A 21,631-nucleotide genomic window follows, 5' to 3' on the forward strand; every position below is an offset into this window, starting at 1 on the left:
ATTTCTACAGGGCTAATGGTAATGGACAATTTGTTTAAGGCTGGACGGCTGACATCTATAAGCACGGCGTTCCCTTTAAAGCCCAAAGCGTACAGGGATGACTACCAGCACCCAGGCAGTTGGCAAGGAAAACCTGCCTGGTCTGCCGTGCGAGTTAGGTTCTACACGCAAAGTCTTGGTTGGCTGTCAGAAAACTTATTCTAACAGCTGAGCCAATGAGAGAGCACAACAGATTTGTGGAGAATGAGCCCTTATGCCAAGTTAACGCTGCAGCACCAAAGGTACAGGCAGCACTTCCAGAATTTAGTCGATGAAATTTTAAAGAAAGCAGGCAACTGTGATCTATCACCAAATTCAAAAGCAATCAAAGTAACGGTTCATTACCAAGGATTATAAATGGACACTCAACTACAGACAGACATACGGCTGGCCTAGTGCTAAGTTTTCAGAGGCCTCCATTTGCACCAAATTCCAACTCAGCGCTCCAGTTCACTTCCTAGTTTACTAGAATGCTAGCGTTATCTGTTATAAAAAAGGCTTTGCATGGAAGCATGCGACTTCCTTAGTGGACAGGTCATTAAACTCCTTCAAGGCCAGGGTTCAGAAGGCTCCAGAACTGCATTCAAATGTCTGAATATTGAGATTTTAATGATAAAAGTCCATTCTGCATCCCCCGTGATGAACAGGGAGGTGTAACTCCGCAAACTCCACTGGCAGTGGAAGTCAGAGCCACGCCCGTGCAGGTGTAATTATACACATTACGCAGCGCAGAGGTGAGCGCAGGCAGAACAGGGAGTCGAAGCTGGCTGACCCGACGCAGCACAACCGCATTCCAGCGGAGCTGTCTGCAAACAGAGCTGCAGAAGCGTGGCGTCATGCTGAACGTTACCTTCTCCCTGCACTCCTCTCACCTTTCTGTTGATGTCGAACCTCGTATAATTTATCGCTGAGGGAATGAACTCACGCACGCAGTTACGCAGCCCGGCGAAAACAGCGCTTAGCGCACAGGGAGGGTGAGGGGAAAACCACCCGGTGCACTCAGTTAAATACGCCAGACTGACCTGAGCCCTACAGAGCAAAAGGTTCTGACTCTAGGGTGGATAAGGGGACAGTCTGAGCGCTAGAGCTCTTGCAACAGGCAGCGATACGCTGATGTTCTGACCGCGCCGGGTCGCATCGCCCACGGTCCAGCGGGTTAGGGTTAGGGAACAAACCTTCTTCTCGGCCTCGTACTCGTCCCAGGCGGCCTTGCGGTCCTCCTCACTCAGGGCCTCCTCCTCTTTGTGGTCCAGGAGGGAGTCGTGCTCGTGGTACCCCACGATTTGCTCCTTAAAGCTCTGCAGCAGCTCGGCCAGGAAGGGGTCCTGCGGGAGAGGGAAAGCGGGGGACATGGGTTACGGCACACTTTTGTGGGGGGGGGAGCGCGGTATCACACGCGGCACGAGCAGGCAGACCTGGTCGCCCAGACAACGGCAAAGCCTCCCTTCCTGGATGACGCCACAGCCAATTACGCGGCCCGCAGGCGGCCGCACGGGCTCGGTCTGAACCTCACACGGACTAATTGGGCGAACAAGATTCTGTCAACAGACCTCAGGAATAACTTCTGCCCACAAGGATCTTAGCAATGGAGCAACTGGTAAAAGGTATGCTACTATAGCACTTAAGCTGACCCCCCCCCCTCCCAAACCCCAACCCCCACAAACGAACCCCAGAGAGCAGAAACTGAAACTCTAACCCCAGCCGTTGTTTGTTTAAACTAATCAAAAACAAAAAAGTGCAAAAATAAATTCCCTTAATCCCATCAGAAAATGACTAATAGCAAAGCAGCAGCTGGTCTGTGCTCAGAAAGCCCGAACGCTACCCAGCCGCTATCCCCGCGCCCGAAAGTGGACATGCATGTTTCAGGGGGATTCCGGGAGGGGGGTGGGGGGGTATGGGGGTTTCAGAGACCTTCACGCAACTCTGGTTTCCATGACAACACTGTTATGGAAAACAATACCTGGATAAGACGCAATCCCCGGGCCGGACAGACCCGGCTGGCCCGCGCAAACGTGGTTCGAATTACTCTGCGCGGCACATGTTTGCTTTTCTTTGTCCTGCCTTTACGTTAAACGGACCTCCGCAATCCGGAAAGGACGCCGCCGCGCGGCTACGCTCCGCGCGCACGTCTTCAGCGCCGCAGCCTCGCGCCCGTCTGATCTCTCCGACTGAGCGGTGACAGTGACTTCATCGGCAAAAAACTAAACTCATCATAAACGTTGTCAAAAGCTAAAAATGGGGAGGGGGAAAAAAAGGCTAGAAAATTAAGGATTGATTACAAAACTTTGCTTCGCACCAGGTTCAAATGAGCAGAACATAAACACGGGACCCGACTGTGGGAAACCAGATCCTTCCCCGCGCAGGAGGACCGCGAATTAACCGGATCGGGCTCTATTTTTGGGAGAACAAAACACAAGAAAGATAACGTGGCAGAGACAGGTAACAATAACAGAGTCGTGCTTGCGGGACTACGAGAGGGGCGGTAATGAAGTGCAGGACAGCAGATCCCCGCGGTATCCAGGCCTTCTGAGTAACCGGATTCGACGGCTGGAAAATAAAAACATGTGGCGGCGCGGGGTTCAATCACGGCCGGGGCGCGGCCCACCCCTTCGCCGGGCCGAAATTATAGACGCTCGCTAATTAAAACTTAAAAGGGCCGTTGGGCCGGCCGAGGCAGCCGCGCTGCGCACGGGCCAAGGAAACGCCGTTCAGAGAAAACAGCATTCAGATGGGAACATCTGCCAGTCTGCACATCCAGGAAAAGTGCACATAAAACCAGCCCCCCGCACCCAACCCACCCTCCCCCAAACCTCCCCCCCCCCTCCCCCCCAAAAAAGAAAAAAAATAGTGTTTACACCACATGGCCAATTTTTTAAAAAGCCATTATGCGCCGTTCCTTGCTCTAAGAACAGCGCGACTGCTCTTTAATCAGGACCCAGGCACTTTGATCAGTGCGCCGCTGCTTACACCTCCTCGTAAATGCGTCTGAAGGACCGTCCTGTTTTAAAAAAGCAGGACTCGAACCTGAGCCCAGCATCTGCGCCTTATCTGAGAGAGCGGTCTCTCGCACCGCGCTCTTAAAATGGGTCACGCAGCGCCCGGGGGGTTTGGGGGCCGGTGGTCAAATGACAGAGGAGAGGGTCCCGCGAAAAAAAAAAGGAAAGAAGGGGGAGCACAGAGAGATCCTAATTAATCTCCCTGCCGCGGCTCCCAGGGTGGTCCGGGTCTGGCGGCCGACGGGCGGGGAGCACGTGCACCTCCGGCGGCCCGCCGACGGTAACAGGAGCCCTCAGCCGCTCCAGGACCGTCAGCCGGCCCCGCCGAACGGCAATATGGCAGGAGGGAACACTATCTGCTCTCTGCTCTCCGGGTTTAAGAGCTGGGGGACCCAGGCTGGGTGGGCAGGGGGGGTTCAGTGACCCGAGTGAGAAACGGAGAAAGGAAGAGGAGCAAGCAGGTCGGGGGGCCCCAGGTGAACACCGCCCCCCCCCCCCCCACAAAAAAACCCAAACATGCCTCACAAACTTTATAACCTTTTCCTCTTCAGCCCAATGGTTCTCCCACAGCACTCAACTGCTACAGAAAAGGAGGACGGGGTGCGGGAGACACGCTGCCAACATGGAGACTCTTACAGCGCTCACACCGGCGCTGGTGCCGCGCGCTGGAGGGACAGCGAGCACCCACAGCCTTTTTTCCCAGGAGTCAAAGTGCACTCCCCCCGAAGAGCCGCTGCTCACAAGAGGAGAGGCCGCTGGAAAAATCCCGCCGGCGGCGGGAGCGAATCAGCGCCAGGCGCTCCGGGCCGGGGGGGGGGGGGGGCTGAGAACCCGCTAATCTCTCATCCTCATTCCGCGCGTCACGTTTGTGTGCCGCTCGCGCTTAATTAAACAGAGGGCATCCAAACGATCTATTAACGGAGCAAGCACCCCGCCTCAGAGAGAGCGGAGAGCGGCGGCGCTGGCAGAGGCCCGGCAACAATGGGTCTCTCAGGTCAGCCGCACTGCTGCAGGGGAACACAGAGTCTCACACCGACTGCTATTTTCTGACAAGCATTTCACAATAAATACAACACACATTCCACGTAAAAATAGCGTTTTTAAAAGCCATAGTCATATTTTTGAGGCACATTTTCCTCATTCCTTACTTTTTGTTCCTCCCTAAAATGTTGTTTCAACCATCTCTAAGAGACAAAGACGAACAAAAACCCTGAACTATGCGCTGCGCAGAGCGGATGAGTTATTAAAGCCAACTCTCAAATAACAGTAAATCGCAGGAGCTAAATATTAGTAAGAGATGACGGGGTGAAATACATACGTTCGCATGCGCACACACACAGATGCGCACACACACAAACACACCCACACAGACACACACATACACAAACAACGCACACGCAGGTGCTCCCAGCAAAACCTGGGCCTTTCCCAAAATTCAGACCCTGCCAAAAACCGTGTGTGATGGGCAGGTGTGTTAGCCATAGCAACCGTAGGGATGATGGCAGGAGGAATGCAGGGGGGGTGGGGGGGGGGGCAGATATTTGCAATACCTAACCTCGGCCAGTTAAAACCGCGTACAGCTGCACGCAGATTATACACACAACCTTCCTGCCCTTATTGTAAACACTTTCCCAGGCCCAGCGCTTCGCGTTCGACAGAGCGCCTCACAGCGCGTTTCCCGGACGACGGGGTTCCAGAGCCGGTGTTCCGCGCCGGACGCGGTGTGACGGCGCGTTTCCTGGACGACGGGGGGGCCGGGCCGTTGTGTTCCGCGCCGGACCCTGCGTGACAGCGCGTTTCCAGCGTCGTTAAGAGCGTGATGACAGAGACCCGGGTGAGAGGTCGCACGGGCCACTCGGGGGCAAACGGGCTCGTCGCACCGGCCATCTGCAGAGCGGCCATTTTAGGAGCATGTGCTAATGGGAAAAATAAATTTTGTAGCACGTCGACTAATTTGGATGCGTTAGCGTGCTCATAAATTTTTCAACTTGGGAGCACATGTGCTCCTACGAAAAAATGTTAGAGCCTAGCAAATGCTCCTTGCCAAGTAAAGCTTGTTCTTTGTAACTGTTCAAAAACTTTTTTTAACCTCGGTGTCCAATACGATTCTTTGAAAAGAGGTTCCTAGTCCTCAAAACGTATGGCATCAATAAGTCATTATGTTTACAACTCAATGATTCAACCATTGTGGACATTTCACATGGGTTGTCCCTCCCAAATATGAAAACTACAGCACCCATTTTTATGCCCCGACTGCTGACAGCAAACGCTGCTGCGCTGAACCCTGACGCTCAGCGGCTAGCCGTTTCCCCACCAATCAAAACGCCGGGTATTGGCCCCGCTTCCAGCTCCTGCGCGTCCCGTGACAAGTGCCGGCCTGCAGACCGGGTCCTCTGGCCCGTGACGAGCCACCTGCAGGGCCTCCGGCCGCGGTGCTCCGGCCCCACACCCCACCGCCCCGCTCTGTCATTATGGAGGCGCGCCGCGCTCCTTCCTGTCCAATTAGATTCTCCCGGGACCGTAAAGGCATTTCAGAGGGCTTTAAATAATGACGGCTCATCAGGTAAAAATAATATATATATATATATATATATATCTCTTTTCTTTTTTTTCTTTCCAGAGCTCCTTTGAAACTTCAGAGACGAAGCGGTGAATCATTTTAACAGATGGCCCTCCGTGATGTTTCTTCGCGGCGGGTTTGTTTGGGTGAAAGGAGGGGGGAACGGGAGGCTGCTTCAGGGAATTCGGCTCTCAAGCAGAGGTCAGGTGTGGCCGGGGGGAGGCGGGGGGGGGGGTACTCTTCCCAGAATCCACCAGGAATGAAATTCAGGAGAAGAGTGGCAGGCAGGAAAGAGGCTGTTCAGTGTGAGCAGGGAGGCAGCCATTAAAGGAGATCAGACAGAGCTCTTCTGTGACTGCGTAATCCCATTACCATTACAGGGACAAATCTGTACACACTGATTACTGGGGCACATTTTTCCCACCCAGATGGACTCGGAGGAGCCGGGCTGACCTTTAACCCCTCCCTGGGCTCACGCCGTGCCCGCCATCAAAAGCTACAGTAAGGATGAATGTAAGAATGCTTGAATACAATAGGTCCTTATTCTTGGGACACATTATATTCACTTGGGAAATGTCATTTAATTGGATGGCATTGATGGCTAACACTAACCCGCTCTAAACGCCCTGTGATTATCTCCAGTTTGCGAGCATTTCACAGATTCACGTAAGGAAAAAAATCGAAATAAAAAACGGGCAGAAGAGTTAAGAGTTGAAATGCTTTGAGCACAAGTTAGCCGTGACAGATTCAATAAATATTTGACTGTAACGAGTCCTGTGTTTTACCGCAAGCTTTCTGAGGTGTGAATTTTCTCTGAACTAGTCCATTTACTGTACAAGACTTGTAAGGGTAGGAGAGGTCATGGATACGGCTAAAGAATGTTTTTGAACATTTTTTGAAAGGCTAGAACAGCCTCGATCAATCAAAACTGTACATACTCTACACAGTCACTGAAATACAAAATGTATGACCTACATTAGCTCTGAAATAGTGATAGAAAAAAAAAAGCCAATCTACCACCCCGAATCGGGACAGAACGGCGATCAATCACACAAAAAAAAGTAACCGCTTCAGCGAGGTTCAAGGGGGCCACGGAGAGGACGCTGAAAGCAGCGGAGGGAGACCGAACCGCCCCGCTGCAGAGCGCACCTCCGGGGTATTCCCGCCATCGCATTCCAAATTCCATTCACAACAGCTTGCTTGGCACCCCGCGGTAAACACACATGGACAAAAACAAAAAACCGCTCGGGCCTGGACTCGCTGACCCCTGAGCGCGAGGTAAAGGGGAATAACAGCCTGAAGAGGAGAGTGATTATCCGCCAGGAGATTGGGGGTGGGTGGGTGGGGGGGGGTTTGGGGGGAGAGGGTGCAGGGAAGGCTAAATGGCAGCCAGAGGAGATAATGGCGGAGGCGTTTAGCGGGCAGCTCCGGCGGGGGCGCGGCGTCGGGGCCGGAGCGTAAACACCGCGGTAAATCAGAGCGAGCGCAGGAATCCGCTCCCCAGCTGCGTGCGGTTGGACGCACGCTCTCAGGGCTTTCCGCCCGCCCGTAAAAACCTCAGGGGCTCGCTCCGGCGACGGAGCACCTGCGCCCAGCTGGAGCAGCGAACCGGGAGACGCTGCTCGCCAGTGCCCCCCGGAGGCCGGACTGGAGACGGAGGCGTGAAACAATTATCGTGCTGCCAAATTAACTTCACGGTTTGAGATTTAACCGGGAAGAGGGACCGGCACAGGGGCGCGTTTGTCCAGCGTCTTTCGGTTACACACTGCTAAATTACAAAATCGACAAATCTGTTACATCGAGTAAACGGCTACAGAAATTAAACCGATGTGATTATCTGCCAGGAGATGGGGGGGGGTGGGGAGAGGGTGCAGGGAAGGCAAACTGTAAACATGTTCAGTGAATTCATAGAAGCAGGGTAAATACGACCATAACTGAGTGCTGGGAGGCTTTGGGACCGCCCATTTTCACAGGACTAGCAGTAGTGAGAAGCTTGTCTGCTTTCCACTCTTTGTACACCAAGCTGACAGTATACTTCCCCTGAAAAAAGTCAGTTCTTTGTCCTGTTCCTCGGAGGGGGGGATACAAATTATTTTTACAGCCCAATTATGTTGTTTTTAAAAGGTCATGCCTTTTGCTGATATCTAAAAGCTGGATACTAGGGTCCACCGCTGCTCCAATATTATAAGACGTTTCATACACATACATAGTTTATGAATATATATGACATATCTGAAATCAAAAACTATCAGGTAGCCCATAAAATGTGCTCCTTGCCCTGGGTCATGATGGGCATGTGGACTATTAAATAAAATTGTGTCAACAAGAAAAACATTGTGTTTGGTCTTTCAACCAAACACAACATCTTTTGAACGTAATACTTTCTCATTTTCTCATTCTTATGCAAATGGTTTTTTTCTGAAATGTTCATTGCAGTTTGGATTATTCTAATTCCTCTGAGTATTGAGTTGAGATTCATTCTCTAAAAACAATTATTTATAGCTCAAATACTGTAGTAATAAGCTCGGAGAATTAGATTTTTTCCCATAATGCACATTGTTAAGCAATGTTCCAATTAATGAGAAATCAAGCAACCATAATTTGGCCCCACAAAACAAAGTGTGTTGTTCCCCATTAAAATTGAGACTCCTTTTTAGTCGCTTAAATATAAATAAATCAATCATATTCAGCAATCCGTACATTTCATATTCAAATGTTTAAATAAAAAAACTGGAATATCGATGGGCCCTACAAGTCATTACAAATTTCATGTTTGTTATGGAAAATACTGGTAACAGATGCTTAATCGAAAACACGCAGATGTAAATAAAGCATCGTTCACAATATTTATATTATCATGAGTCCGTTGACATGCTATCTGCGCAATAAGCCCGACCCAACTGCCCCAGATGCCAGTTCTCAGAGTGCCAGCAAATCCCAGAGACCATGGAAATGCAATAAGAAATGAAGAAATAGTCAGAGGCCTCCAGCAGCCACGAATAAACAATTAATCACTCGCTACAGAAATTCAGCGACACCAGTCTGTTTTATGGTCTTTAAAAAAAAAAAAACACAGCTAACTTCCAAGAGAAGCTTCAAGCATCCAAACAACAGGGATGCACTGTGGGAAGTGTAGTCACCTTGGGAAGCATGGGCGTGGCCCTCTTGCTCTTCTTCTCGGAGTTGGGATCGTCCACCTGGTCGGGCTCAAACGCGTACAGCTCAGTCAGCTCGTTCATGGTGAAATGCCGCTCGATCTGCTGCTGGTCCACCACTCGAGAGGAGAGGGACTGTTTCGCCACCTGCCGGTCGTAGATCTTCTCCTCCATGGTACCCTGCAAAGACAAAGCCGCCACCGCACAAGCAGTCCATTCACTTGAACAGCTCATTCATTTTCTCATTTTCATTACATTTTTAAGGTTATGCCATATCTTATTCCAAAGAGATGGTGCTGTTGAGTTTTTCAGATTAAAATTTCTGATGCATTGATGGGCACAAAAATATGGGTCTGTTGAGGTTGTATCAAGGTGAGCTGCAGTGGACTATCCAGAATACTTGTCAAATCTCAGTGCAACTATCTGGATGAACAGATAGTTCTCCGGGTAAGCAGAAATATACCTTAATTTCATTAGCACAAGGGAACCTCAATACCATGTAATTTACCTGAGCCAGAAATCTGTAGACGAACACAGTCTTGATCTGGCCGAAGCGATACACCCTGAAGATACTCTGAATGTCATAGGAGGGGTTCCAGGAAGCATCGAATATAATGACCCTGTTTGCCGCTACCAGGTTGATCCCAAGGGACCCGGCTCTTGTGGAGATGAGGAACAAACGACCCCTGGGGAGCAGAGGGAGGGAAGGATGGAGAAACAGAAAGAGAGAGAACAATGCAATAATAAATTGAGGGGAAAATTACAACAAAAGGACTTCATTACATTCAGTTACAAAACATCTTTCACTGACAAATATAGTGAAGTCAATTGTCTTTTCCACAATTCATGCATTTTCATTTTGAATTTTCTTTAAGAATCTTGAGGGTGCCATGCTTCTCAGGACTGCTGCACAAAAGCTGTCTAAGAGTTCCTTTAAAATTAAAGAAGAAGAAGAAAAAGAATAAGAAGAAGGTTCCTGTGCAACGTTGGTGATCAAATAAAACAAAAATCTTTCATTTATGTCCTTTCATAAATTATATAACTTATCAGTACCGCAGGGGTGCTGAAAGGCATCCACTGACTGAAATGCCAACCCATGGATAAGCTGAAATGGAAGGCTGGTTTGAAAAGATGTACTTAGTCCAGTTTAACAAGGACAAAATGAGATCAAAGAGGTCAGAGAGACTTTCATCAGGACAAGAGGGTAACCCTCAAACCTGTTAAGTGCCTCAGCAAAATTACCACAGTAAATCAGCACCTAATCTCCTACAGCACAGTACACTAACCGCCAATAACTGCACTGGTACATTCTATTCCATTTTGTCTATTAGGAAAACAACCACCTACTGGCTCACCAACACAACCTCGAGCAGCAACCATTTTTTTTGTGGGAGGTCTCCAAGCCAAGTGCTACAGGAACTGAGCTCCGTCCAACTTAGCTTTGAGGCAGGAGGGAGTTACATGGCTGCCGCTAGTAATCTACTCCATACGACTGCATGTAAAGGCTGTCTGCATACAATGAAAAGCTGTCAAGACCTGCAGCGAACCACCACTATGAGCTCAGAGAGTCTACAGAAACCACACGCTTTTAGTTATTGCACAAATTTGCAACAGTGGGGTTTACAAGCCAAATGTTTCTTCTTTAAGAAAATGCTGATACCCATTACACCATAACGGTCAGAGAAGGACCAGCCATATTAGAAGGTAGCTTTTGGAAGACAAGGGGGAGGTTTTACCGGACATTGCTTGTGTCGTTGAAGTCTTCAGCCCACTTTTTCCTCGCCAAAGCGTTCGTTGACCCGTCTAGGCGGTAGTAGTCAATGTTTCTGAACCATTTTCCCTCACCTGAGAGAAAGAAGGGGGGGGGGGGGGGGAAATCACAAAGGGGTTTTCCCACGGACAAAAAAACAACGGAAACGCTTTTGATGTTATTCCTGAACTCGTGGTCTGAACCGGGGGTCGACCGGCTGAACGGGGACTCGCAGCTAACAGTTAAAAAGTGTTAAGAACATAAGCCCCGTCGGTTCCTGTCGGTCGGCATGTAATATCACAGCTCCCCCGTTTGGTGTTTATGGCCGGCGTTTCCAGCATGTTTCCAATTACAGGCCTGTGATCTTTTCATTACGATCGCAAACCCTTAAGCAAACATTTCTGAGGAGAATTAGTGCAAGGAAAGAAAGGTCACGGCATAAACATTTTCAAAATAAAAGCAAGAACAGCTGGTTGAGCTTAATTAAGACCATGACCATACACTGGAGGCAGCTTGGGTGGGTGTGTTTGTGAACACGCAAGTATGCACATATAGACGGGTGACAAATTAAAGGAAAAACCTGAATAAATGAGAGGAGAAACATAACAAATGCAGATGCTTCCATACAGGTGTACTGCATGATACCATTAAGCAATTAACATCAAGCCCTGGGGCATGTGCAGAAATGTTGAGCAGGCCCAGCTGACCTTAATTTTGGACCAAAATGGCAAGAGGAAAGAGACTTTGAAAGAGTGCTCATTACTGGGGCAGGGATGGCAGGAGCTTCAGTCACAAAGACGGCTCAACTGGCTAGTGCTTCAATATGAACAATGACTAAAGTGACATCTGAATTTAGATCTACGGGAAAGACATCAGAAAACAGGGTTGAAAATTGTGGTAAAAAGCGCACATTCGATGACCGTGATGCTTGTGCATTAGTGCTATACGTAAGGAAAAACAGAAGAGCAACTCTTCCTCAGGTGACTGAGAATGTCAATGCAGGATGTGGTCAGACTGTGTCAGCAAGATCTACATAGAGATGGATATTGTAGTGCGTTGCAGTGCATAAACCCCTCATGATCAAGACAAATGCACATTTGAGAGTTCTAAAAACCATTTGGACAGAAAAAAAAAAAACATTTCGCCACAAATATAACTTTCAGATGTACACATAAATGATATGCTCTCATTTCATACATCATTGGAACCTTGGTGCTCATTATGTACAACCCAGGGAACGTTATACCAAATGTATTGTCAGTGGTTGTCAACACACACACACACACACACACAACACCCACACAATTCACAGTGCAGCAGAACTCCCGCACTGTTACTTTAAAATCTGAGGTGGAGCAGAGTCACTCCCAGGTGACGCGTGACTCAGCTAAAACAGTACCAGTTCCGCTCGGGTGACGAAAGGAGCGGTGTCAGGAGGCAGCGAAAAGATCGGGAGGATCAGGAGGTCACCCGGCAGACGCTCGTTATGCAATCCGCTGCTGGCACCGCCGTCTGAAGAGGACCGCGGCGTTTCCAGGAGCAGCCGTCGATTGGCTTGCATTGCAGGACAGGAGTGGACTGGCACTCAGAAAGGGAGGCTAACCTTTATAGGGTGAAGGTTTATCATCTTCTTTGGATCTTCCAGCAAGCTCCAGAAAGTCCTCAATGAGGTCAAGCGAAATCAGAGACTGGCTGAACACAAGCCTGGAAATATATGGCACAGGAAAACTGGTCAATCGGGTCATGTAATTACCTTTGTACATCATGGGCAAAAACAGGTGACAGGCACAAGAAAGACAGACAGAGAGACAGACAGACATGCTCACAGGGAAGTAAATAACAGGATAAAATCATGAACTGAAACTTCACGCCCGACCACTTTTAAAGGTAAAACACTTACACTTTGTCTCCGACTTCCTCTGCCATCCGGAGGATCTCAAACAGTAGCACCATCTTTCCAGAGTGTTCCAGAATTTCAGCATCCGCTTCAGTGACAAACTCCTTGTGCCAGTCAGGGGAGGGGCTGCCAGGAGCCGAACTGGAGGACGGTTTCACTGTGGAAATCAAGAGCACAAGTTGGGGAAGGGTGGGAATTAAAAATGTGAAACTTGCTGCATTCTTTCTTCTTCAGACACTCAGCACTTGAGCGCCCAGACAGATCTTATGCACCCAGTTACATTTCCTTCTATGGCAAAGGGTAATACTTCAGAATTAAGAGATGCGCAACTAGTTAGCTGTTAACCATTTACAAATGGCTCAAACCTCCAGTGGAAGTGATGCGGGAGTTCATACAGTGTGTTGACTGAGCATGTTCAGTAACTAACTTTGCTGGAAGCACAATGTAGAAGTGGCATGCTCAGATATACATTCTGGTGTAGACCCCGATTGCGGTGTCCAGGAGACAGAGCTCAGCGTTGTGCCATTATGGGGGATTATCCTACCTTCCTCGACGGGCTCGGCCCTGTTTCGTCCCTCTGGGTTTCCCCCCCGGGAGCTGGTGTTCCACTCTTTGATCACTTCCAGCTCGTCGCTGTCGGACTCGCTGCCAGCCTTCTTTCCTTTCCCGCTCTTTTTCTTTCTATTCGGAGCAGAAAGAAGGGAGTGCTGACTCCAGGAAAACTCCCAAGACAACGAAAAGGCTCGCGAGTCCCAGGAGGAAATGCTGACAAACACTGGCAGTCTGGCCTGGGACCCCCTTTCTCTCTTCTGTAAAAGCATTTACCTGCAGATCGCTGTCGGGAGCGCACAGGACTGTCTGAAGACATTTAAAACTCTACCGCGCTAAGACAGGAAAAGGTTAGCCAGGAGTCCGACGCGTACCTTTTGACCTTCTCGTCCTCGGAGGATAAACTCATGGAGGACTCCTCCGTTTCCGACGCTATGAATTCGTCCAAGCTGTCCTCGTCAAAGTAGCCCTGCGATAAACAGCACATCGCGTTACAGCCGCGGTGACACGCCAGCCGGCTGCGGGTTCACACAGTGTGTTAGGCACGAGGCGGGGGGAGGGGGTAGCAGGTATGAACAACAAGACAGGAAAAAAAAATCTGCAAAGTGAAAAGGTGCCACCTGTACATTCGGAACCCTTGGAACGAGGTTCACACCTGCCAATCGCGCAAGCAGCCGGGCCTGACTGTCGGCATGGCAACGAGGGAGACTGTGACAGGGCAGGCTGCGTGCCTCTCATCACTCCGTCAGGCCTCAGAAATGTGATGAGTGCAGGGGAAACTCCCGCCCTCCGCCGCTTTGCAGGGAGAGGGGGAGGGGGGGGAGGGGCGGCTGGGGTGTCTAACCTTGTTTTCCTTGCTGATGTAGTCCAGCTGAAGACACCACGGATGGGTCCAGATCCTGCTGAGCATCTGGAAATCTTGGAACAGCTTGGTACCGGCCCGGCCTCGCCCGCCCTCCAAGGCGGATCCCACACCTGCCCGGAGACCGGGGTTAGTCTCCACGGTAACTCTCCAAACAGACTGGTACGGCCGCACCTGATGACCGCACTACAAGCTTTCCAAAGCAACTGCCAGTCCGTCTCCGTTCACATGGGCAAGGCGACACCATGTTACGGCCAATCTGCCGATCGTTCGCTGTGTATGCTTTATCAGCTGATTGCCAATGCCACATACTTTACCTCCATTACAAGAGAAACCTACGTTCATTCCGCACTGCGTGAAGAAGACAAGTTAAGACACGTTGTGTTCTTTTCTTGTGCATACACATACACGTGTTTGTCTTTTGCGCAGTCACAAGTCTTTCAGTCAGTTTTGTGTGATCTTTCAGGACAACCAGTCCACAAACAAGATTCCTTCAGATGTCAAGTCATTCGTTCCTATGCATGGTCGCTATGCACTTTGACTTCACTTTAACCCCAAGTGTGGGGTTGGGAATATCCCAGCGTCTGTTCAGCAGTCTAACCACAGTGGTTGGTGGTCTGCCGTGCGCAGGCAAACACCTGCAGTCTTTATAGTCGTGGTCACTTACACGGCTAGACAAGAGGGAAAGCCTCCCTCACAACCAGACTGAACACTCCCGCCAAAAGTGACTGGTCAAAAAAGGACATGGGGCCCGCCCCGCACGGTTGAAAAAGCTGAACAATGTCTGTGCAAGCACCGCTACCACGGCAGTCACGACCCGGAAGCAGGACGAGGTCAGCTTTCAAAAGGCGGCTTTCAGAGAAAAAATGCAGAGCAAAGGGGAAAAGTATCACCGCCACACAAAAAAACCCAAAATAAATGTCTGCGGGCCTGCGATACGCTCCTCAGTGGGAAAGAGTGAGAGACGGCGTGCAGCCGGTGCGTTTACCTGTGAAGTGCTCCAGGTAGTATCGGTAGAGTTTGCACTGGATGGGCGTCACCCTCACTGCCAGCACGTACTCGTGCTTCGGGGGCAGGAATTTAGTCAAAGACGTGTAATCCCGTCTCTGCGAGGAAGAGAAAAGAAGACAATCACCCACTGGTGCCAGGGGCTAGAATATACAAATGAGCTGGAAACAGCTGAAGGATTTGATTGGCAGTTGATGAGCTTGCCAGATATGCAGGTACACATTCCTAAACCTGAAATACCAATTTAACACGATTATAAACAAAAGGAATGTCAGTACATCAAAATCAACATTTTTTATTTATTTATTTTTTTTTAACTCAAGGGAAAATGCAACCTGTTTAATGCTCACTGTTGTGCATGACTACATGATTATAACTTAATAATTATGAATGATAATAAACTATGATGATGATAAAGAATATCGATACAAGCAGCATTGTTGGAATAATGAATTGGCAGCCATACAGGATATGCCTCCAGATTTCATGAGTTTTTCAGCATGGGAAAGGGGTGAAAATTTATCGAGAGGCAAATCACTGTGTGTACTTTATGTCACATCCAAAGTAAGAAGAAACAGACAGTAAGAAGAAACAGACAGGCCAAAGAAAGAGGTTTTAAAGCAAAACCTTTTAGTTTGCTGCCCTGCCATGTTTTCAGGTGACTGATGCCGGAAGCACAGCAGCACAGGGCGAGGTGGGGCAGGGTGGGGCAGGGCGGGGCAGGAACAAGGTTACCTGGACGCAGCCAGCCAGCATCTCATACAGGATATGAGCACGCTTCTTCATAACTCGCACGTCGATAAGGGTGGAGTCAGCGCACTGGCCATTCTGGATCGGGTTGATGAAGCGGTTCCTGAACTCCTTGACAGAGCCCAGGAGGTTCTCCTTGATGAAGTTCACCATGCAGTGGTCTGGGTGAACCAGGAAGGATTGGAGCGCCATTACAATTCATCACTTTTGGTTCATCACGGTTTCAAGGACAATATTGCCCACTTCATCTGGCTGAGGTAAGGAAAGACTTTTTCATATTTATAAATATTTTCATTTTAGGCTTAGTGCAGATTTAAGCACCCTGCTTGGACTGAAACTGTGGCATCCCACTCAGAATACAAGGCTGAAGAGACTGCTTGTAATATTCCTGGCTACTGAAGAACCCAAACATATCAGGATTCTTGCTACTCCACCAGAACACTCACACTCAATGAGGTTGTTCTGTAGCGGGGTCCCCGTCAACACCACTCTTCGTCTCGTCACAATGGAGTTCATGGCTTTGGAAATGGCTGAGGCCTCATTCTTCAGGATGTGCCCCTCATCACATATCACGAAGTCTGGGCCTGAGGGACAGAGAGAAGGAGAGAGCTCCAGGGCCTGAGGGACAGAGAGAAGGAGAGAGCTCCAGGGCATGAGGGACAGAGGGAAGGGGAGAGCTCCAGGGCTGCAGGGACCGAGATAAGGGCAGAGCTCCAGGGCCTGAGGGACAGAGGGAAGGGGAGAGCTCCAGGGCTGCAGGGACAGAGGGAAGGGCAGAGCTCCAGGGCCTGAGGGACAGAGGAAAGGTGAGAGCTCCAGGCCATGAGGGACAGAGATAAGGGCAGAGCTCCAGGCCATGAGGGACAGAGGGAAGGGGAGAGCTCCAGGGCCTGAGGGACAGAGGGAAGGGGAGAGCTCCAGGGCTGCAGGGACAGAGATAAGGGCAGAGCTCCAGGCCATGAGGGACAGAGGGAAGGGGAGAGCTCCAGGGCCTGAGGGACAGAGGGAAGGGGAGAGCTCCAGGGCTGCAGGGACAGAGATAAGGGCAGAGCTCCAGGCCATGAGGGACAGAGGGAAGGGGAGAGCTCCAGGGCCTGAGGGACAGAGGAAAGGTGAGAGCTCCAGGCCATGAGGGACAGAGGGAAGGAGAGAGCTTCAGGGCTGCAGGGACAGAGATAAGGGCAGAGCTCCAGGGCCTGAGGGACAGAGGAAAGGTGAGAGCTCCAGGCCATGAGGGACAGAGGGAAGGAGAGAGCTTCAGGGCTGCAGGGACAGAGATAAGGGCAGAGCTCCAGGCCATGAGGGACAGAGGGAAGGGGAGAGCTCCAGGGCCTGAGGGACAGAGGAAAGGTGAGAGCTCCAGGCCATGAGAGACAGAGGGAAGGGGAGACCTCCAGGGCCTGAGGGACAGAGGAAAGGTGAGAGCTCCAGGGCCTGAGGGACAGAGGAAAGGTGAGAGCTACAGGGCATGAGGGACAGAGGAAAGGTGAGAGCTACAGGGCATGAGGGACAGAGGGAAGGTGAGAGCTCCAGGGCATGAGGGACAGAGGGAAGGGGAGAGCTCCAGGGCATGAGGGACAGAGAGAAGGAGAGAGCTTCAGGGCTGCAGGGACAGAGATAAGGGCAGAACTCCAGGCCATGAGGGACAGAGGGAAGGGGAGAGCTCCAGGGCCTGAGGGACAGAGGAAAGGTGAGAGCTCCAGGGCATGAGGGACAGAGGGAAGGGGAGAGCTCCAGGGCCTGAGGGAAGTGGTCAGCTCCAGCTGGATGGGAGTGACTCTCAGCGGGGGTGTACCTGGGTCCACCAGAGTCTTCTGAAAGGTCTCCTTTAGCTTCTTGCTCTTGATGTTGAGGCCCTTGGTGAGGTTGCGGTACATCTCATAGCCCATGATCATGACGCCGCCGTCCTCCTGCCAGCGCTGCAGAGCGTACGCTCGCTCCTGGGGCCGTTTCACCGTGGCCAGCTCGGTCACCTGCGATGCAGCCGTCAATTAGCTCCGCCCATGGGCGTGCGCGTGTCAGCGTGACTCACTGACTCATTCAATGGCAGTGTAGCAAAATAGTTCAGTGTTTTAAAAAAAACACATGAAATAAATGCAGACATTGCGCAAAGGCAGACGATTAAGCTTTATAGTCATTATGTTTTGAAATACAAATTTGATAAGTGCAGAGGAAAAGCAAACGAATTGATACAATGGTCCCAATACTTTTGAATTTAACTGTATGTGATCCCATTTTAGACAAAAAAACAGTAATAGTTCCCATGCTGCAACATTTTTGTGGGTAAATTGAAAAAACGTTTATGTATGTAAGATATACACATGTACATATACAGGGCAAATACAAATATAAAGATGGTAAAATGGCATGATACAATACCAAATCTGTACCTCTAAGGACTCCTCGTCCTTCATGCCCTCCTGCCACTTCTCAAACTCGTTGAGCCAGTTAAGGACCGTGTTGAGTGGGCACACCACCAGGGCGGTGCTAAAGGAGAGTTTTTCACACAGCAGCATCGTGTGCAGGAAGGTCACCACCTGCAAGGCCAGGGCAAGAAATGACCGTCCGACAGCGCTTTCCCTCACGCACTGTTCCCCCGGATCATCAAAATCCCCCACAAACTCAAGGTGCATTGGGATCACAGTGAATCTCACTGTGAAACTCACGCTCACCAGCACCTACAATGGGCTGACTGGTGACCTGTCAATAAAAAAAACACAGGTGTTCCTGACTTCATCAGATCAAATCACCCGTTACTAGGATACCATCCAATCACTCGCCCGCCTGCACTACTAACACAGAGCCTCCAGGCTTCATCAGTTGCTTGGCCTTTGAGCTCCTGGCCCAGTCTAGGCTCCATTCCTCACCTGTAGTGTTTTACCCAGACCCATGCAGTGGGCTAGGATGCAACCTGACCCTGAAGACTTCTTTATCTTCTTCACCGATTCACAGCAGCAGTCCCACATAAACTGCACTCCTACAGGGACGAGAGAGAGCCATTAGGAGAAGCCATGTTCCTCAAATCCGCATCACGCAGTAAGCCCAGCAAACCTACCATTGTTACAGCACATCAGTGAATCAATCAAATGCTCATGGTGAAGGGAGTGAAGTTGGCAGTAAGCGTGGGTTACGCAAGCAAACAAAGGTGGCAAAAATTGCCTGACAGGAAAAAGGTTTCCCTGAAAAGGTTACAGCAATTTATTTGACTTCTGATCACTGAACATAATCACTGTAAAACAGAAATAGGAAGAACTTAAACGCACATAATCACAGTAATTATCCAGCACAGGAATGTCAAAACCCTTTGAAGAAGTGCAGGTGGCTATGGGGCTGTGACAGATGCTTGCTTTGATGTTCAGGTCGCAATGGACTTCAACCCAAGGTTGACATTTTTAAATTTACATTTCAGGCATTTAACTGACGCTCTTAGCCAGAGCAGCTTACAATCAGTACACAAAGAAAAGGCCTATATTCTTAAATCACCAAATTTCCAAGCTGACCCTGGACTCACCGTCCACCTGGTGGGGCTTGAGCTTGGTCACCAGGTTCCTGTGCACCTGGACCAACGGCTCCTTGGTCTCCTCGTCCTCATCCAGGACCAGTTTGGTGGTTATGGGGCAGGTGACCTGGGACGCCTCCTCCACAACTATCACCTGAGGAAGAGCCAAGTAGGGTTGAGCCAGATGAGATGGTACTACACAGCACGATGCTCGGATCCCTTTCCCACTGGGGCAGAGCTTGCATTCAAGCACGAAACGCCATACTATTCCAAATACTTTGTTAGATATCAACTTTTACCTAAAGATTCCACAAAGATGTTTACCCCCCCCATTTTAGCTTATGTAGTTAAAGGTTTCCGTTAGATATTAACCGCAGTGAGCTCAGCTTGCAACCTGGTGTACAGAATTTCAAATGGTAATGCTTCATATGTTTCTAGTTTTAGTCTACAGTAGCTGAAATTACTGAAGAACGCTGTGAGAGAAAATATAAACGCAACACCAGCCTGAAATTAAAGTTAAAATTCATTCATTTTCAGCCGCATAGAACTGCACCTCCCTCCCCTTTCTGCCCACCTCTCTCAGCTTCTCCCGCAGCTGTTCCCGCTCTGCGATCCGCTTCCTCCTGTCCTCCTCCTCTTTCAGAGCGTTCTGCGTCTCCGACCTCAGCTTGTCGTCCTTGAGGATCTTGCGGATCTTCTTGCGGCCCTTGGGTGTGGTCTTAGAATCGTCGTCTTCGTCATCTCCCTTGTCAGTGTCGCCATCGTTCTCCTCGGAACCACTCTGTAGAAACACACCACTGTCTGTAAGCACAGCACACGCTTTCTGAAACGCCACCCGTTCCACTCAGCAAACAAAACGTGGGGTACGACAGACATTCACACCATTCGTTCACTCGTGATGAAGCCTAGGAAGAAAGACACCACCATTTTAACACTTAACGATAAGCACATGAAGGAGCTAAGCTTAATATTTAGTTTGGTCGCAAAACTGTTTCATGAGTCTGTTTCAGTTATTTGATATATATATATATATATATATATATATATATATATAATATAACAATTTCATTTTCTAAAAGAACTTGCTTCACACCCTGAGGTGGTGCACGGTGGGTAATGAGGAGTAATCTCCCTGAATGACAGAGAAGCCTGCTGTTATCACCAATGTACAAACATTACAGCGGCCCTGTGTTAGAGCCGAAGAACAGCCAGGAGTCACGGGCCGTCGTCTTTGACTCGCAGCGAGAAAGGAAACTGACAATGTGCGAAAGGTAAAAAGGGCAAAAAGTAGCAAAGTTAGAACAGGATTTACAACATGAAACAACTGGGTTTTATATCAGTATCGCCGGCACTTGGCAAGGCTGACCTTCTCGTTGCTGGAGGAGGAATCCTGCACCTTGATGCGACGCCTCTTCTTCTTCTGGTGGTAGCTCCGGTTAGACTCCTCCTTCTTTGAAGACCTACGGGCAGAAACCGGACTGCTCAGTGATGCTCACGACCCACGTCATTTCACATTACGAAAGCTCTGATTTTAAATCGATTCCATGATGGTTCACAAGGCTGGGATTCTTTTTTAATCAGCGCTCTCTTTAGCGAATTTGTAAGAGTACATATTCAGCTGTAGCAGCAACCCGCTGACCTGCTGTCAGCTCTTCTGCTTCTGCAAAATACTGCCACCTGGTGGCTACGAGTAGCACATGAGAACAATACTCTGAACAAACATATTCATATACGCATACATTTAAAGCATTCCCCTCAAAAGTAAGAACAGAGCACAAGTACTGAAATACATTCACAATTCAGACATGAGTTTGCATGTACAGTGATCAGATATAACGTACAACAAACCCTATTTTGAAGCAACACATTTTCTGCTTGAATGGCCACGGCTTCAGCCATTTTGAAGGTGGCGCTGATCATTTTAAACGGACGAACGGGAATCTGGGGTTCCCTCACCTCGTTTTGCGTCGGCTGCCCTCGCCGCCTGACTCGCTGAACTCCTCGCTGATGGCAGAATCGTCGCTCCCGCCCGACTCCTTGAAGTCCGAATCGGCGGAGTCGTCGCTGCTCACTGCACGAGAGACGAAGGCCACTCAGAGGGTGAGCACGCGCCCACACTTACTACTGCGGCAGAAAGCATTTTCACTGAGACAGCATGAGAGGCAGTGCTGTGGATGAACAACAGCACAATGCTGCGCTCAATGCAAACCAGCCAGTGAAATGGGACAGTTGGTGAGAGGGTTAATTAACATTGTCTTAATCTTTTGGTTTCACAAACTTTGCCTTCTCTAAAATTACACTTTAGTGTATTTTTCCCACTAATCTCTCTTTTAAAGGGGCTTAGGCAAAAATGTAAATTTCACACAGACATAAGGAAGTATTTTCCCCCCACAAAGAGCGGTTAATGCATCAAATAGCTTGGCAGGTCATGCAGAACAGATACTGGGAGTATTCAAGGCCAGGCTTCACACAGCGATATTCACGAGGGGGATCGAATGGCTGATATTTGTCATTCTTGTGTTCTTATGCAATTATTCCTTTCCATTGTGAATTAGCAGCCATAGTC

General features: G+C 49.5%; 1 protein-coding gene across 2 annotated transcripts in view; it reads right to left on the bottom strand.

The window, feature by feature from the left end:
* atrx (ATRX chromatin remodeler) overlaps positions 1 to 21,631 on the bottom strand; it is a 43,663-nt gene that overhangs the window by 5,690 nt on the left and 16,342 nt on the right. For both annotated transcript variants that reach the window (XM_064328308.1, XM_064328309.1), the window contains exons 13-31: positions 21,022 to 21,136; positions 20,432 to 20,525; positions 19,640 to 19,846; positions 19,078 to 19,219; positions 18,434 to 18,543; positions 17,957 to 18,103; positions 17,362 to 17,539; positions 16,013 to 16,150; positions 15,552 to 15,727; positions 14,797 to 14,914; positions 13,791 to 13,921; positions 13,321 to 13,415; positions 12,942 to 13,078; positions 12,401 to 12,554; positions 12,104 to 12,204; positions 10,487 to 10,595; positions 9,259 to 9,436; positions 8,736 to 8,930; positions 1,215 to 1,364 (exon numbers count right to left, since the gene is read on the bottom strand). In XM_064328308.1, the coding sequence (XP_064184378.1) occupies positions 1,215 to 1,364; positions 8,736 to 8,930; positions 9,259 to 9,436; positions 10,487 to 10,595; positions 12,104 to 12,204; positions 12,401 to 12,554; positions 12,942 to 13,078; positions 13,321 to 13,415; positions 13,791 to 13,921; positions 14,797 to 14,914; positions 15,552 to 15,727; positions 16,013 to 16,150; positions 17,362 to 17,539; positions 17,957 to 18,103; positions 18,434 to 18,543; positions 19,078 to 19,219; positions 19,640 to 19,846; positions 20,432 to 20,525; positions 21,022 to 21,136 (2,675 nt within the window). The remainder of the gene's footprint in view (positions 1 to 1,214; positions 1,365 to 8,735; positions 8,931 to 9,258; positions 9,437 to 10,486; positions 10,596 to 12,103; positions 12,205 to 12,400; positions 12,555 to 12,941; positions 13,079 to 13,320; positions 13,416 to 13,790; positions 13,922 to 14,796; positions 14,915 to 15,551; positions 15,728 to 16,012; positions 16,151 to 17,361; positions 17,540 to 17,956; positions 18,104 to 18,433; positions 18,544 to 19,077; positions 19,220 to 19,639; positions 19,847 to 20,431; positions 20,526 to 21,021; positions 21,137 to 21,631) is intronic.

This window comes from Anguilla rostrata, chromosome 3, assembly GCF_018555375.3.
Source record: "Anguilla rostrata isolate EN2019 chromosome 3, ASM1855537v3, whole genome shotgun sequence".
NCBI lineage: Eukaryota > Metazoa > Chordata > Actinopteri > Anguilliformes > Anguillidae > Anguilla > Anguilla rostrata.